The sequence below is a fragment of the Salmo salar genome, chromosome 09 (assembly GCF_965601325.2).
Source record: "Salmo salar chromosome 09, fSalSal1, whole genome shotgun sequence".
NCBI classification, from domain to species: domain Eukaryota; kingdom Metazoa; phylum Chordata; class Actinopteri; order Salmoniformes; family Salmonidae; genus Salmo; species Salmo salar.
Window position 1 is genome coordinate 143,805,608 of NC_138299.1, and position 16,825 is coordinate 143,822,432.

General features: G+C 43.3%; 1 protein-coding gene across 4 annotated transcripts in view; it reads left to right on the top strand.

Moving 5' to 3' along the window:
• LOC106613071 (glycerophosphodiester phosphodiesterase domain-containing protein 5) overlaps nt 1-16,825 on the top strand; it is a 109,367-nt gene that overhangs the window by 77,901 nt on the left and 14,641 nt on the right. For all 4 annotated transcript variants that reach the window (XR_001330425.3, XR_001330426.3, XM_014214959.3 and 1 more), the window contains exons 4-9: nt 1,605-1,698; nt 1,944-2,003; nt 3,929-4,027; nt 4,278-4,371; nt 9,520-9,665; nt 12,009-12,091. Coding sequence is in view for 2 of the 4 variants with exons in the window: in XM_014214959.3 (XP_014070434.2) it covers nt 1,605-1,698; nt 1,944-2,003; nt 3,929-4,027; nt 4,278-4,371; nt 9,520-9,665; nt 12,009-12,091 (576 nt within the window). In the remaining 2 variants the exon portion in view is untranslated. The remainder of the gene's footprint in view (nt 1-1,604; nt 1,699-1,943; nt 2,004-3,928; nt 4,028-4,277; nt 4,372-9,519; nt 9,666-12,008; nt 12,092-16,825) is intronic.

Below are 16,825 nucleotides of genomic sequence, written 5' to 3' on the forward strand. Positions count from 1 at the left end.
TGTAGACCTCCACAAGTCTGGTTCATCCTTGGGAGCAATTTCCAAACGCCTGAAGGTTACACGTTCATCTGTACAAACAATAGTACGCAAGTATAAACACCATGGGACCACACAGCCGCCATACCGCTCAGGAAGGAAACGCGTTCTGTCTCCTAGAGATGAATGTACTTTGGTGTGAAAAAAGGGGGAGGCTTGCAAGCCGAAGAACACCATCCCAAACGTGAAGCACGGGGGTGGCAGCATCATGTTGTGGGGGTGCTTTGCTGCAGGAGGGACTGGTGCACTTCACAAAATAGATGGCATCATGAGGTAGGAAAATTGTGGATATATTGAAGCAACATCTCAAGACATCAGTCAGGAAGTTAAAGCTTGGTCGCAAATGGGTCTTCCAAATGGACAATGACCCCAAGCATAATTCATTGGATGTGGCAAAATGGCTTAAGGACCACAAAGTGAAGGTATTGGAGTGGCCATCACAAAGCCCTGACCTCAATCCTATAGAAGATTTTTGGGCAGAACTCAAAAAGCGTGTGCGAGCAAGGAGGCCTTCAAACCTGACTCAGTTACACCAGCTCTGTCATGGGTCAAAATTCACCCAACTTATTGTGGGAAGCTTGTGGAAGGCTACCTGAAATGTTTGACCCAAGTTAAACAATTTAAAGGCAATGCTACCAAATACTAATTGAGTGTATGTAAACATCTGACCCACAGAGAATGTGATGAAAGAAATAAAAGCTGAAATAAATCACTCTACTATTATTCTGACATTTCACATTCTTAAACTAAAGTGGTGATCCTAACTGACCTAAGACAGGGAATTTTACTAGGATTAAATGTCAGGAATTGTGAAAACCTGAGTTTAAATGTAATAGTTACATAATTTCCTTGTGCACCAATTCTCATTACAGAGAAGAAGCGACTGGAGCCATTTACTCTGAGCAGCTTCCTTTGTTGTGTGTATCTGTCTGTTAGTTTTTTTTATGGGGATAATGAAGGCCTAGGATCCTGGACACTAGAACACGTTATGCCTGCCCTGGGAGTTCAAGCCTTCCGGTTTAAGCATCAGTGTCGGCTGTTAGATCATTTAGGTTTCCCGAGTGGCGCAGCAGTCTAAGGCACTGCATCTCAGTGCAAGAGGCGTCACTACAGTCCCTGGTTTGAATCCAGGCTGTTTCACATCCGGCCGTGATTGGTAGTCCCATAGGGCAGCGCGGAATTGGCCTAGCATCGTCCGGGTTTGGCCAGGGTAGGCCGTCATTGTAAATAAGAATTGAACTGACTTGCGTAGTTAAATGAAAAAAATAATCTATAGTCAGCCAATTAATTTCCCTCAGGCTTACAAAAAGACCCCTGGGGATAAGAGCTCGACGTTGCCCTTAGGCACAGATCTAGGATCCGCTTCGCTTCCCCCCCGAATCCAAACCTTTTCCACTAGATGAAACACAAAACTAACATTAGATCAGTGTCAACACCTACTCCTGGTTGGCCAGTGCTGGTTTCTACGATCTTGCGCTCATCATCTCACAGACCAAAGCAGCACTAACTGTAGCCTGCCCTGATATCCATGAGACGCTACTATTGTGTAACTGGCTTCCGTTTGACAGGTTTTTATATAACCGCTCTGGGGAGTGGAGCGACGGGACCGTTCCAATCCTGGCCACTACCGCTGCCGGCTTCACTTATATTGCATTTTTAATGGTGAGTTGTGTCATCTCATCAAACTTTCACTGTGAGATGATATTGATACTGTGTCTAGGCCCTGGGTAACAGCCAGGTAATGTTAGGGGTGTAACCTGGCAGGGCAGAAACGTGTTGCCATGCATGTCTGGACCAAGTCCACACGTGAAAGTTATGATGGCACAGGCAGCTGTTGACCTGTTTTGAAAACAGTGGTTGTGGAATTTCACGTGATTTGATTTATTTATGTGTGTCTATTCTTTCAGATTTTAGCACTTTGCCACATAGCAGTGGGACAACAGCTGAACTTGCACTGGCTGCACAAGGTAATGCTCAAGTGTGCTATTTTTGGTGTGTTTGTTTGTGTATGTACAGTTAAAGTCGGAAGTTTACATGCACTTAGGTTGGAGTCATTAAAACTCAGTTTTTCAACCACTCCACAAATTTCTTGTTAATAAACTATAGTTTTGGCAAGTCGGTTAGGACATCTACTTTGTGCACAACACAAGTAATTTTTCCAACAATTGTTTACGGACAGATTATTTCACTTACAATTCACTGTATCACAATTCCAGTGGGTTAGTTTACATACACTAAGTTAACTGTGCCTTTAAACAGCTAGGAAAATTCCAGAAAATTGTCATGGCTTTAGAAGCTTCTGATAGGCTAATTGACATCATTTGAGTCAATTGGAGGTGTACCCGTGGTTGTATTTCAAGGCCTACCTTCAAACTCAGTGCGTCTTTGCGTGACATCATGGGAAAATCAAAAGAAATCAGCCAAGAACTCAAAGAAATGTGTAGACCTCCACAAGTCTGGTTCATCCTTGGGAGCAATTTCTAATCACCTGAAGGTACCACGTTCATCTGTACAAACAATAGTACGCAAGTATAAACACCATTGGACCACGCAGCCGTCATACCGCTCAGGAAGGAGACGCATTCTGTCTCCTAGAGATTAACGTACTTTGGTGTGGAAAGTGCAAATCAATCCCAGAACAACAGCAAAGGACCTTGTGAAGACGCTGGAGGAAACGGGTACAAAAGTATCTATATCCACAGTAAAAGGAGTCCTATATCGACGTAACCCGAAAGGCCACTCAGCAAGGAAGAAGCCACTGCTCCAAAACCGCCATAAAAAAGCCAGACTACGGTTTACAACTGCACATGGGGACAAAGATCGTACTTTTTGGAGAAACGTCCTCTGGTGTGATGAAACAAAAATAGAACTGTTTGGCCATTATGACCATTGTTATGTTTGGAGGAAAAAGGGGGAGGCTTGCAAGCTGAAGAACACCATCCCAACCGTGAAGCAGCATCATGTTGTGGGGGTGCTTTGCTGCAGGAGGGACTGGTGCACTTCACAAAATAGATGGCATCATGAGGATGGAAAATTATGTGGATATATTGAGGCAACATCTCAAGACATCAGTCAGGATGTTAAAGCTTGGTTACAAATAGGTCTTCCAAATGGACAATGACCTCAAGCATACTTCCAAAGTTGTGGCAAAATAGCTTAAGGACCCCAAAGTCAAGGTATTGGAGTGGCCATCACAAAGCCCTGACCTCAATCCTATAGAAAAGTTGTGGGCAGAACTGAAAAAGTGTGTGCGAGCAAGGAGGCCTTCAAACCTGCCTCAGTTACACCAGCTCTGTCAGGAGGAATGGGCCAAAATTCACCCAACTTATTGTGGGAAGCTTGTGGAAGGCTACCTGAAATGTTTGACTCAAGTTAAACAATTTAAAGGCAATGCTACCAAATACTAATTTGAGTGTATGTAAACTTTGAACCCACTGGGAATGTGATGAAAGAAATAAAAGCTGAAATAAATAATTCTATCTACTATTATTCTGACATTTCACATTCTTAAAATATAGTGGTGATCCTAACTAAGACAGGGAATTTTGACAAGGATTAAATGTCAGGATTTTTTTTACTGAATTTAAAGGTATTTGGCTAAGTTGTAAATAAACTTCCGACTTCAACTGTACGCGCTTTAGTGTTTGACTGTAATTGCGCATATGTGTATATGGCCTGTATACTGTGTGTGTGTCTTCCAAGTGGCCGACTGAACACTGCCTGAACCCCACGTTTTGAGTTCATGTTTTCCTGGGGGTTGTGAAAGCAGTAACATCTTGCCCCAGGGTGCTGTTATCTGGCCAAACACTACAGATGGTTGGTATAGTTAGCCTTGGGGGGGGGGGGGGGTTGGGGGGTGATTGTCTGTAACACTCTCTGTTTGCCCCCATAGATTGGAGTGAGTGCTGCCTTGCTGACCACTGCCATCGGATTCATATCTGTCAATCAAATATGGGGGGAGGAGTGGGCAGTCATTCCTATATCACTCCAGGTCAGTTCAACAACCCGTGCCCCTTTAGGGCTGTGCATCATACTGTATTACACAGGACACCTTCCTGATATATGTTAATTAATCATTTATTAAAACATTTATTTTTTTAAATAATTTATGATTTTAGTAATCATGCAGTAGCCTACCGTATGTCATACTATTGACAACTGTGATTGAGAGTAGTAATTCCACACCTTCAACACTGAATGATTTCATTAATAGAATGGGTCTCCTTTGGTCCCCTGTCCAGGCAACAGGTCCCTTCCTACACCTAGGAGCTCTGGTGGCTGTCACCGCTCTGGCCTGGCTGGTGGCTGGGCAGGTCGCCCGCACAGAAAAAATAAGTAAGCAGCCCGACCCGAACCGACTGTGTTACTGACCATGGTAGTGTTGCACGGTATACTGAAACTTCTGTACTAGAGTTTTTGTTACTTTCGGTACTTCTGTCAAATGTGTCTCAGGTCATATATGGATTGAGAGGATTGAGTCTTTTTAGTAATTTGTCTGAATCTTCTCAAGGGGGCAGTAGTAAGCTAGCCAGGCTACTTGCGCTTGTGCATGCAGCTGACACAGCGCCAGCCAGTTTTAATAAGCAAGAGAGAGGAGAGCGAAAATGCCGACGTCATGGCTTCTTCAAAAGAAAACATCATACCTCCACGTCCGCAGCTTGTTGACAAAACTGTCTCCAGAAGCGAACTGTGGGAATACTTTGCTTGCGGTGCAGATGAGGGCTTGCCCACCAAAACAACTAAGCAAAAGGTGTTACAAAGCAGTGCAAGGGACGTTTAGTTCCAAAACTACATAGTATTTTTTTTTATTTTACACATGACATTTGCATTATAACGTTGTAGTTATTCTACGAAATTTGAATTGTTTTTGTATGAACATATTGTAGCGACCCTGTTTTATAAGCACGGATATCGACTCAGCCACACGAGCATGCTTTTGTGGTACAGTCGATGGCGCGCTGGGCTTCGGGCCATAAGGTTGATAGTTCGAACCACGCTCCCTGCCTGTTTCATTACAATATATTTAGAATGACATTCATGTGAGCATTATAATGTGATTACACAACCCAAGAGTTAGGTGAAATGCACTCATAACTTGACAGCAATATATTTAGACTACTTCACATTTGTCTGGGCTTGCTAGCCTGCCAGCAGCCCTAGTCAGAGCATTGCACCATGGGAAGTGAAATGCACTCTGGGAATCGTAGTATACTGTGTAAATTCCATCTATGGCGTGTAGACTATTGCGATATAGAAGCTTAAAAAATGAGCATCAGTGTTTTTTTTTGTGGTTTAGGAACTAAACTGTTCATTTAGTACATCATTTAGCTGTAATGAGTAATGAATTATAGTTCTAATGAATGTAATTTGACCCAATATTTTGGCCATAGATAAGTAAATTAACCCTTTTGTCTGCTCTGAGTCTCCGATTTATAGTTTTGCATAAGGAAAGTTGAAGATATTCTTATGTTATTTAATGGTGTTTATTTTTTGCAAGACATTTTATAAAAAATTGAAGATATTCTATTTGTTATTTTAGTAGTTCTACCAGTTATCAACATATTGTTCAATGTAAAAAAAAAAATGTAATCAACCCCAGTGGTTTTCTGGGACTAGCTACAGTAATAAGCTTTCTTTTTTTGTTGCAGTGGCAATGTTTCACTATTGAGTAGCCTTTTGGTAATGAATATCGTTTTGGTATCTAGTATTATGATACTAAACCTGGTATTGGTATTGAAGTAAAAAAAAAATCTGCTATTGTGACAACACTAGACCATGTTACCGACTGTTCACCTCACTGAAGAAAGCTCAGCCACTACTGCCACATGACTTAAAGGAAATCTCCACCCAAAAACAATCTTTTGGTATGTTTCATTAGTCCATTGTTGACATCATAGGATGCAACATGCATCATACGGTGATGATTTCTGTTTTTTTAAAGTTACATATCTTGAAAACTTGATTGCTGACAAGCAAAACTTTTTGGGACTATGTCAACAACGGACTAATGAAAGAAATACCAAAAGATAGATTTTGGGTGGAGTTTTCCTGTAACAGCATCACAGAGCCCTGGGCTTTAAATGATTAACACCATGTACACAAAGGGCAAGCCCCCGCCAGGCCCCCGTCAGGTTGGCAGGGATACTAGGCGTTCTTCTGGCCTCACATGACACCACCAGTCCACAGGACATTATTAGGCCCTGAGGTCTGTTGACATGGCCAGTTAGACATCAAGTACTGGGGTATTTTTGCCATCCTTAAATCTGTCAGAGTAGTACAGGGGAGGCAGAGTAGTGTTTCTTAGTTGCTTGGGGATCTAGATTAAATACTGAATCATCAGTGCTATTTTTGGAGGCACATTACTTTAATGAATATTCAGTTGTAGTTTATAGACACTCCATTTCCATTTTTTTATACTTTGTATTTGGGTAGAACAGTGGATTTTTGTGCACAGACACAAAGCCGTAGCAGTTTGTTTACTCTCACAGTAACTCTTAACGAAGAGTTACATTATTGCGTGCTGTAATATTGCTACAATATAAAAACCCTATCATTTATTTATCCTTCATTTTACCAGGCTAGTCTTATTGAAATACAGTGCATTCGGAAAGTATTCAGACCCCTTGACTTTTTCCACATTTTGTTACGTTACATCCTTATACTTAAATTTATCAAATTAGTTTTTTCCTCATCAATCTACACACAATGCCCCATAATGACAAAGTGAAAACAGGTTTTTAGAATTTTATCAAATCTATAAAAAATCAAATAACTTATTTACACAAGTATTCAGTCTCTTTGCTATGAGACTCGAAATTGAGCTCAGGTGTAACCTGTTTCCATTGATCATCCTTGAGATGTTTCTACAACTTGATTGGAGTCCTCCTGTGGTAAAATCCACCTGTTATATATATATATATATATAGATAGATAGATAGATAGATAGATAGATAGATAGATAGATAGATATAGAGATATATATATAATATATATATATATCTATATATATATATATATATGACAGGTGTATGCCTTTCCAAATGCCTTTCCAAATCATGTCCAATCAAATTTACCACAGGTGGATTTTACCAAATAGGGCATACACCTGTTTACCAAATAGGGCATACACCTGTCTATATATATATATATATATATATATAGACAGGTGTATGCCTTTCCAAATCATGTCCAATCAATTTTACAAATCATGTCCAATATATATATATATAGACAGGTGTATGCCTTTCCAAATGCCTTTCCAAATCATGTCCAATCAAATTTACCACAGGTGGATTTTACCAAATAGGGCATACACCTGTTTACCAAATAGGGCATACACCTGTCTATATATATATATATAGACAGGTGTATGCCTTTCCAAATCATGTCCAATCAATTTTACAAATCATGTCCAATATATATATATATATATATAATATATATATATATATATATAATAAGGTCCCCCAGTTGACAGTGCATGTCAGAGCAAAAACCAAGCTATGAGGTCGAAGGAATTGTCCGTAGAGCGCCGAGACAGGATTGTGTTGAGGCACAGATCTGGGGAAGGGTTCCAAAATATTTCTGTAGCATTGAAGGTCCCCAAGAACACCGTGGCCTCCATCATTCTTAAATGGAAGAAGTTTGGAACCGACTGTTCCTAGAGCTGGCCACCTGGCCAAAATGAGCAATCGTAGGAGAAGGGCCTTTGTCAGGGGAGGTGACCAAGAACCCGATGTTCACTCTTCCAGAGTTCCTCTGTGGAGATGGGAGAACCTTCCAGAAGAACAACCATCTCTGCAGCACACCACCAATCAGGCTTTTATGGTGTAGTGGCCAGACCGATGCAACTCCTCAGTAAAAGCCACATCTCTGGTCTGATGAAACCAAGATTGAACTCTTTGGCCTGAATGCCAAGTGTCACGTCTGTAGGAAACCTGGCCTACTGTGAAGCATGGTGGTGGCAGCATCATGCTGTGGGGATATTTTTCAGCGGCAGGGACTGAGAGACTAGTCAGGATCGAGGGAAAGATGAACGGAGCATATTAGAGAGATCCTTGATGAAAACCTGCTCCAGAGCACTCAAGACCTCAGACTGGGGCAAAGGTTTACCTTCCAACAGCACAACAACCCTAAACACACAGCCAAGACAACGCAGGAGTGGCTTCTGGACAAGTCTCTGAATTTCCTTGAGTGGCCCAGCTAGAGCCTGGATTTGAACCCGATCAAACATCTCTGGAGTGACTTGAAAATATCTGTGCAGCAACGCTCCCCATCCAACCTGATAGAAATTGAGAGGATCTGCAGAGAAGAATGGGAGAAACTCTCAAAATACATGTGTGCGAAGCTTCCAAAGAAGACTCGAGGCTGTTATCGCTGCTAAAGGTGCTTCAACAAAGTACTGAGTAAAGGGTCTGAATACTTATGTAAATGTGATGGTTTTGTATTTTTTTCATACATTTTCAAAAATTTCTACAAACCTGATTTTGTTTTGTCATTATGACGTATTGTATGTAGATAATTTTTTCTCAATTTCATCCATTTTAGGATAAGGCTGTAGCGTAACAAAATGTGGAAAAAGTCAAGGGGTCTGAATACTTTCCGAATGCACTGTATATCTCTTCAACAAATAAAATCTATTTCAGTGCAGCATACATTAGCCTGTGGTCTAGCGGTGGCTTACAGAGGTCAATAGGTCCTGGACGTGAGGTTAGATGTGTAGCTAGCTGGTGTACCTCTGTGAATGCCAGAGGTTCTGAGGGCAGAGGATGAAGGCCTTCCCTGTAGCTCAGTTGGTAGAGCGTGGTGTTTGCAACGCCACGGTTGTGGGTTCGATTCCCACAGGGGGCCAGCACAGAAAAAAAATGTATGAAATGTGTGAAATGTATGCATTCACTACTGTAAGTCGCTCTGGATGAGAGCGTCTGCTAAATGACTAAAATGTCAAATGTAAATGTAAGGCTTTCAGCCTTGTGTCTGTAACAAGAGTTCTTCTGATGCAGTCGATCTGGCCCAAGTACTGACCTTGAAATGAATCCGACCTCCTGTGTCAGTGATGTACTCTAGCTACATTCATCATCACTTACCTGCACTACAGCGCACAGAGATGGAACAGGAGAAAGTGTGGCTAGAGGCTGGCTGGCTTTGACACTGTATATATCTCAACCCAAACTGTCCATGTAAAATGTTAAGAAACATTTAGTGAATGGTCTTCCTGCTCATAGAGAAGCTACTTTCAGATGTGCTATTTATTTCTGTCCTTGACTATCTCAGTACAATAGACATCTGTGACAAGAGCAAAAAAGTATTCCATGACATTGAATCTTTTGGCCATAGCTATTCTATATACTCAGGTATTCTATTCATTTTGTTTAAATTGTCTACCCCAGGGTTTCTATTCATTCTATATCTATGTTGTGTTCTACCCCTGCCCCAGGGTTTCTATTCATTCTATATCCATGTTGTGTTCTACCCCCTGCCCAGGGTTCCAGGTAGTGGTTCTCCTGCTCTACCTGAGTGTTCTACTGGGCCTCTACATGGCCCCCCTTTCCATCACCTCCCCCTGCATCATGGACCACGCCAACCTCACTCCACGCCCTGACGTCATTGGCCACCAGGGCGCCCCCATGGTGAGTCAGCTGAACCAGCTGCCCAATCAGAGGACTTGTAGGGGGAAGCACCTCCTACGCTATGCTTATAGAGTATACAATAACAGACCCATAGAGATGTAACCTACGTAGAGGGCACTAAAGAAACCATGCTGGCCAACAGTTTACCTTCATATTTCCACCCACTCACTTCCTTCATACTACCTATGGCTATTCTAGTGTATTAATGACCCTCTGAACCCGAGCTGAAAATAGCCCAGAAATAGATGCTGTGAACATTCTGGGCTTTCTGTAAGCACTATATAGAAACTATAGGCTATTGTATGTGAGAGTATTTACCTATCAGCTCAATCTATAGAAGTAAGATTTTATATGATACCATGTCTAGTATTTCTTCACTTGTTTTCTTCATTCATATCACGTTGTGCTCCATTTCTCCCCAGGCATGCCTTTCCTTTCCGGCATCTAAAAGCATTTGTTTGTTGTATTTTATTAAATTAAATCGTGTATTTGATTGAGAGGAAGTGTGTGTGTGAGAGAGCCCACGCCTGCTTTGTTTGACTTGTCAGCCAGATGCTGTATGACTGTATACTGTATAAGCCTAGAGCATGAAGAATTCTCATGCTGTTGCCAAAGCCTCACCTCTCAACTCCTAACACAGGGTTTCCCAAACATTTTTGGCCCGTGACCCCATTTTGCTATAAAACATTATTTGGGACCCCACCAATTAAAAAATGTTTTATTTAATCACCAGCCAATGTTTACTTTTTTAATTTGGGCTATAACAGTCTATTACAAATCAGTCTGGCAGTGTTTTTGACAGTATTTCAATCTGAAGCTGATATGGTTTGAAGTGACTGAAATGCATCAGAAAGGTATTGGGAAGTTCAGAAGATCATCAGGTAATAATGTTGTATGATCTTTTGTGTAGAAAATAACATCATTAGCTAGGTTTCCATCCAATTGACAACAGATTTGTCTTGAGAATATTCTAAAATCTGCATAAAGAAAATATGCACATTTTCCACCAAACTGACTTGTTGCAGATAAAAATCAGTGGATACTGACAGTGCACATAAAATGTACTTTTTCACGTGAGTTTTGTTGAACCAAATAAAAATAGAATGTTCAATGTGTTTCCATGGCATTTTCAACTCTACCAATAGTTTTGTCACAAACTGTTGTGTTAAATAGCAAATGGGCCTACTCTGGTCTTCGCACGTGCACTCTAGCCAACAGCTCGCAGATACAATGAGCAAAACAATATTTGCTCATAATTAATTTTACAGACACCACAAGATCCCACTATGTCGAACTAACAAATTACTTTTTGGCATTTATAAAATGGTACCGAAACTTCCTGTTTCCATCACAGCTGTCATGATTTTTTACGGTATGACTTGCATATAAACTGTGGATGGAAACGTGGTTACAGATTTTATTTTTCTCCCTGTCTAATTTAGTGCTTGGTCTTGTCCACTCGGTTCTAACAGCTTGTGGGCAAAGTAAAGGGAAACCATACATACCAACTTGTTCCTGAGAGTCATGTCATTCAGTGATGGGGTCATAATATTTTGTAGCTTAAACCATTCAAAAGCCACATTTGTAGGAAGGAAACAGAAACTGCTCTGTTTAATATAACTGCATCTAGTGGTTACCAGATGTTACTGACGTAACCCCTTGTTCGATGAACTAAGCGTGAACTTGCTCTCGCGACCCCAATCAGGCTTCCCCTAGTTTGAGAAGCCTTGTCCTAATGACTCGTACACATGACACATCCAGCGAGCAGCAGACAGACACACACATCCCTGCTCTGCTCTCCAGCCAGCCGGTTGGGGCATGTTGCAGTAGTTGATCACCCCAGAAGTTAAACACTGTGGTGGAATTAGCCGTCTTAAAGACCTGAGAACTTCCCCAGGACACACCACATGACCCACTCTGTTTACCAGCAGCACTTTACATTGATTTTCCCAGGCTTCCAGTCCCCTCACAGTATTAGTTTGAACTACAGTATCACTGACTGTTAATTTGACCCATGTGGCCTGATATCGTGTATTGCACAAGTCATTATGTTCAATAGTCCGTTGTTTATCAAACATATGAGCTCATAACCCATGACTTTTAACTGGAATCCATTCTCCAAGTTTCCTCACAGCCATTTAAAGGGAAATTTTAAAAATCTCCAGCACCACCCCAAAAACATACTATGTGAAAATGGCGCATTTCAACTGAGTATTAGACTTCTGAAACCTATATGAAACTGTGAACTCTCAGATTGCAGTAAGGTATATGAACCTCTCTGACCTCCATGAAACATCAATATAATGTATATGCTGATGTTCCTCTCTGTCCGTCTGTCTGTAGCTGGCTCCAGAGAACACTATCCTGTCCTTCCAGAGGGCTCTGCAGATGAACGTCAGTGGGCTGGAGGCTGACGTGGCCATCAGGTACACACACACACACACCGAAAGAGACTCACAGTGCAGCCAAACTAGATCAGTAGGGAGTCCAGTCAAGTCTGCTGTGGTTGATGGAGGAGTCCAGCCAAGCACATGTCATTCTGCTGGTCTGGCCCTCCTGTCCAGGATTCGGCCCCTTATAGTCAGGCAGGCAGCATGACGGAAAGCCAAGTCTAGGTCCAAAAGGCTTCTTAGCAGCTTCTACCCCCAAGCCATAAGACTCCTGACCAGCTAATCAAATTGTTACTCAGACTATTTGCATTGCCTCGCCTCCACCCGCCCCTTTAAGCTGCTGCTACTCTCTGTTTATTATCTATGCATAGTCACTTTAACACTACCTACATATTACCTCAACCAACCTGTGACAGTTTTAGCAGTAGTAGCAGTGGTAGTAGCAGTTTTGGCAGTCGCAGCGGTAGTAGTAGCAGTTTTAGCAGTCGCAGCGGTAGTAGTAGCAGTTTTAGCAATCGCAGCGGTAGTAGTAGCAGTTTTAGCAGTCGCAGCGGTAGTAGTTGCAGTTTTAGCAGTCGCAGCGGTAGTAGTTGCAGTTTTAGCAGTAGCAGCAGTAGTAGTTTTAGCAGTAGCAGTACTAACCGTTTTAGTAGTAGTTTTAGTAGTAGCAGCAGCAGTTTTAGCAGTAGCAGCGGTAGTAGTTTTAGCAGTAGCAGTACTAACTGTTTTAGTAGTAGTTTTAGTAGTAGCAGCAGCAGTTTTAGCAGTAGCAGCGGTGGTGGTAGTTGTAGTAACAGTTGTAGCAGCGGTAGTAGCAGCAGTTTTAGCAGCAGCAGTTTTAGCAGCAGCAGTTTTAGCAGTAGCAGTACTAGCCGTAGTAGTAGAAGTAGTAGTTGTAGTAGTAGTGGCGGTGCCGGTAGCAGAGGTGGTAGTTTAGTGGCAGCAGCAGCGGTGGTAGTTTTAGTAGTTGTAGTAGCAGCTGTGGTAGTTGTAGTAGCAGCTGTGGTAGTTGTAGTAGCAGTAGCGGCGGTAGTTGTAGTAGCAGTAGCGGCGGTAGTTGTAGTAGCAGTAGCGGCGGTAGTTGTAGTAGCAGTAGCGGCGGTAGTTTTAGTAGTAGTATCATCAGCGGCAGCGGCGGTAGTTTTCAGCGGCGGTAGTTTTAGTAGTAGTAGCTGCGGTGGCGGCAGTACTTTTAGTAGCAGCAGTGGCAGTGGCGGCGGTAGTTTTAGTAGTAGCGGCGGCGGCGGTTTTAGTAGTAGTTGCGGCAGCGGTTTTAGTAGTAGTTGCGGCAGTAGTAGCAGTGGCGGTAGTTTTAGTAGTAGTAGTAGCGGCAGCGGTAGTAGTAGCGGCAGCGGTAGTAGTAGCGGCAGTGGTTGTAGTAGCGGCAGCGGCGGTAGTTTTAGTAGCAGCGGCAGCAGAAGTTTTAGTAGCAGCGGCAGCAGAAGTTTTAGTAGCAGCGGCAGCAGAAGTTTTAGTAGCAGCGGCAGCAGAAGTTTTAGTAGCAGTGGCAGCAGAAGTTTTAGTAGCAGCGGCAGCAGAAGTTTTAGTAGCAGCGGCGGCAGAAGTTTTAGTAGCAGCGGCAGCAGAAGTTTTAGTAGCAGCGGCAGCAGAAGTTTTAGTAGCAGCGGCGGCGGTAGTTTTAGTAGTAGTGGCAGCGGCAGTAGTTTTAGTAATATTAGCTGCAAGCGGCGGTAGTTTTAGTAGCAGTAGCTGCGGCGGCGGTAGTTTTAGTAATAGTGGCGGCGGTAGATTTAGTAGCAGCGGCGGTAGATTTAGTAGCAGCGGCAGCAGAAGTTTTAGTAGCAGCGGCAGCAGAAGTTTTAGTAGCAGCGGCGGCGGTAGTTTTAGTAGTAGTGGCAGCGGCAGTAGTTTTAGTAATATTAGCTGCAAGCGGCGGCAGCGGTAGTTTTAGTAATAGTAGCTGCAAGCGGCGGTAGTTTTAGTAGCAGCAGAAGTTTTAGTAGCAGCGGCAGCAGAAGTTTTAGTAGCAGCGGCGGCGGTAGTTTTAGTAGTAGTGGCAGCGGCAGTAGTTTTAGTAATATCAGCTGCAAGCGGCGGCAGCGGTAGTTTTAGTAATAGTAGCTGCAAGCGGCGGTAGTTTTAGTAGCAGTAGCTGCGGCGGCGGTAGTTTTAGTAATAGTGGCGGCGGTAGATTTAGTAGTAGTAGTAGCAGCGGCGGTAGTTTTAGTAGCAGCGGCAGCAGAAGTTTTAGTAGCAGCGGCAGCAGAAGTTTTAGTAGCAGCGGCAGCAGAAGTTTTAGTAGCAGCGGCAGCAGAAGTTTTAGTAGCAGCGGCGGCGGAAGTTTTAGTAGTAGTGGCAGCGGCAGTAGTTTTAGTAATATTAGCTGCAAGCGGCGGCAGCGGTAGTTTTAGTAATAGTAGCTGCAAGCGGCGGTAGTTTTAGTAGCAGTAGCTGCGGCGGCGGTAGTTTTAGTAATAGTGGCGGCGGTAGATTTAGTAGTAGTAGTAGCAGCGGCGGTAGTTTTAGTAGTAGCGGCAGCGGCGGTAGTTTTAGTAGTAGCGGCAGCGGCGGTAGTTTTAGTAGTAGCGGCAGCGGCGGTAGTTTTAGTAGTGGCGGCGGCGGCTGTAGTTTTAGTAGCGGCGGCGGCTGTAGTGTTAGTGGCGGCGGCTGTAGTGTTAGTAGCGGCGGCGGCGGTAGTTTTAGTAGCGGCGGCGGCGGTAGTTTTAGTAGCGGCGGCGGCGGTAGTTTTAGTAGCGGCGGCGGCTGTAATGTTAGTAGTGGCGGCGGCACCAGTTTCAGTTATTGTGGCAGCGGTAGTTTTAGTTGTAGTAGAAGCAGTGGCGGCGGTAGTTTTAGTAGCAGCGGCGGTAGTTTTAGCAGTAGCAGTAGTAGCAGTAGCAGCAGTTTTAGCAGTAGCAGTGGTAGCAGTAGCAATTTTAGCAGTAGCAGTACTAGCCGTAGTAGTAGTAGTTGTTGTTGTTGTTGTAGTGGCGGCGGCAGCAGAGGTGGTAGTTTAGTAGCAGCAGCGGCGGTAGTTTTAGTTGTAGCGGCGGCGGTAGTTTTAGTAGCAGTGGCGGCGGTAGTTTTTGTAGCAGTGGCGGCGGTAGTTTTTGTAGCAGTGGCGGCGGTAGTTTTTGTAGCAGTGGCGGTGGTAGTTTTAGTAGTAGCGGCAGTGGCGGTAGATCTAATAGTAGTATGGGCAGCAGCAGCGGTAGTTTTAGTAGCAGCGGCGGTAGTTTTAGTGGCGGCGGTAGTTTTAGTAGCGGCGGCGGTAGTTTTAGTAGCGGCGGCGGCGGTAGTATTAGTAGCGGCGGCGGCGGTAGTTTTAGTAGCGGCGGCGGCGGTAGTTTTAGTAGCGGCGGCGGCGGTAGTTTTAGTAAGCAGCAGTTTTAGCAGTAGCAGCGGTAGTAGTAGTAAGCAGCAGTTTTAGCAGTAGCAGCGGTAGTAGCAGTAGCCCTTTTAGCAGTAGCAGCGGTGGTGGTAGTAGTTTTAGCAGTAGCGGCGGTGGTGGTAGTAGTTTTAGCAGTAGCGGCGGTGGTAGTTGTTGCCCTTTTAACATAAGTGGTGGTGGTGGTAGTGGTAGTAGTAGCAGCCAGGACTGCACTTTCATAGACCCATGGCTGTTTTTAGATAACATGAGATGACAAGATGAGCTAGAAGAGAAAATTCAATAGAGGACATGTTTGTGAATGAGTTGGAGTGTGCGTTTGCGCACATAGATGTATGCAAACAGTTACAAGTGTGCTGTGTGTGTCTGTGTGCTTTTCATTTTGTGCCATCTTTATGAATGTGTGATTGTATCTGTATGGAGCCACGTGCGTTTCTTGTCTGTATGTGCCTTTGTGTTCATGAAAGCTCATTTAGTGTGTGTTTACAATCCACTCTCTCTGGTTCCTGTGCGGCCCTAATTTAAAGGAATGGGAGGGAGAGACATACAGTGCCTTGCAAAAGTATTCACCCCACTTGGCATTTTGCCTATTTTGTTTCATTACAACCTGTAATTTAAATAGATTTTTATTTAGATTTCATGTAATGGACATACACAAAATAGTCCAAATTGGTGAAATGAAAAAAATAACTTGTTTCAAAAAATAATATTAAAAAAAAAACGGAAAAGTGGTTCATGCATATTTATTCACCCCCTTTGCTATGAAGCCCCTAAATAAGATATGGTGCAACCAATTACCTTCAGAAGTGACATAATTAGTTAGATTGCACACAGCTGGACTTTATTTAAGTGTCACATGATCTCAGTATATATACACACATGTTCTGAAAGGCACCAGAGTCCGCAATACCACTAAGCAAGGGGCACCACCAAGCAAGCGGCACTATGAAGAACATGGAGCTCTCCAAACAGGTCAGGGACAAAGTTGTGGAGAAATACAGATCAGGGTTGGGTTATGAAAACTATCCGAAACGGAACATCCCATGGAGTACCATTAAATCCATTATTAAAACATTGAAAGAATATGGCACCACAACAAACCTGCCAAGAGAGGGCCGCCCACCAAAACTCACGAACTAGGCAAGGAGGACATTAATCAGAGAGGCAACAAAGAGACCAAAGATAACCCTAAAGGAGCTGCCAAGCTCCACAGCGGAGATTGGAGTATCTGTCCATAGGGCCACTTTAAGTCATACACTCCACAGAGCTGGGCTTTACGGAAGTGGCCAGAAAAAAGCCATTGCTTAAAGAAAAAAATAAGAAAACACATTTGGTGTTCATCAAAAGTCATGTGGGATACTCCCCAAACATGGAAGAAGGTACTCTGGTCAGATGAGACTAAATTGAGCTTTTTGGCCATC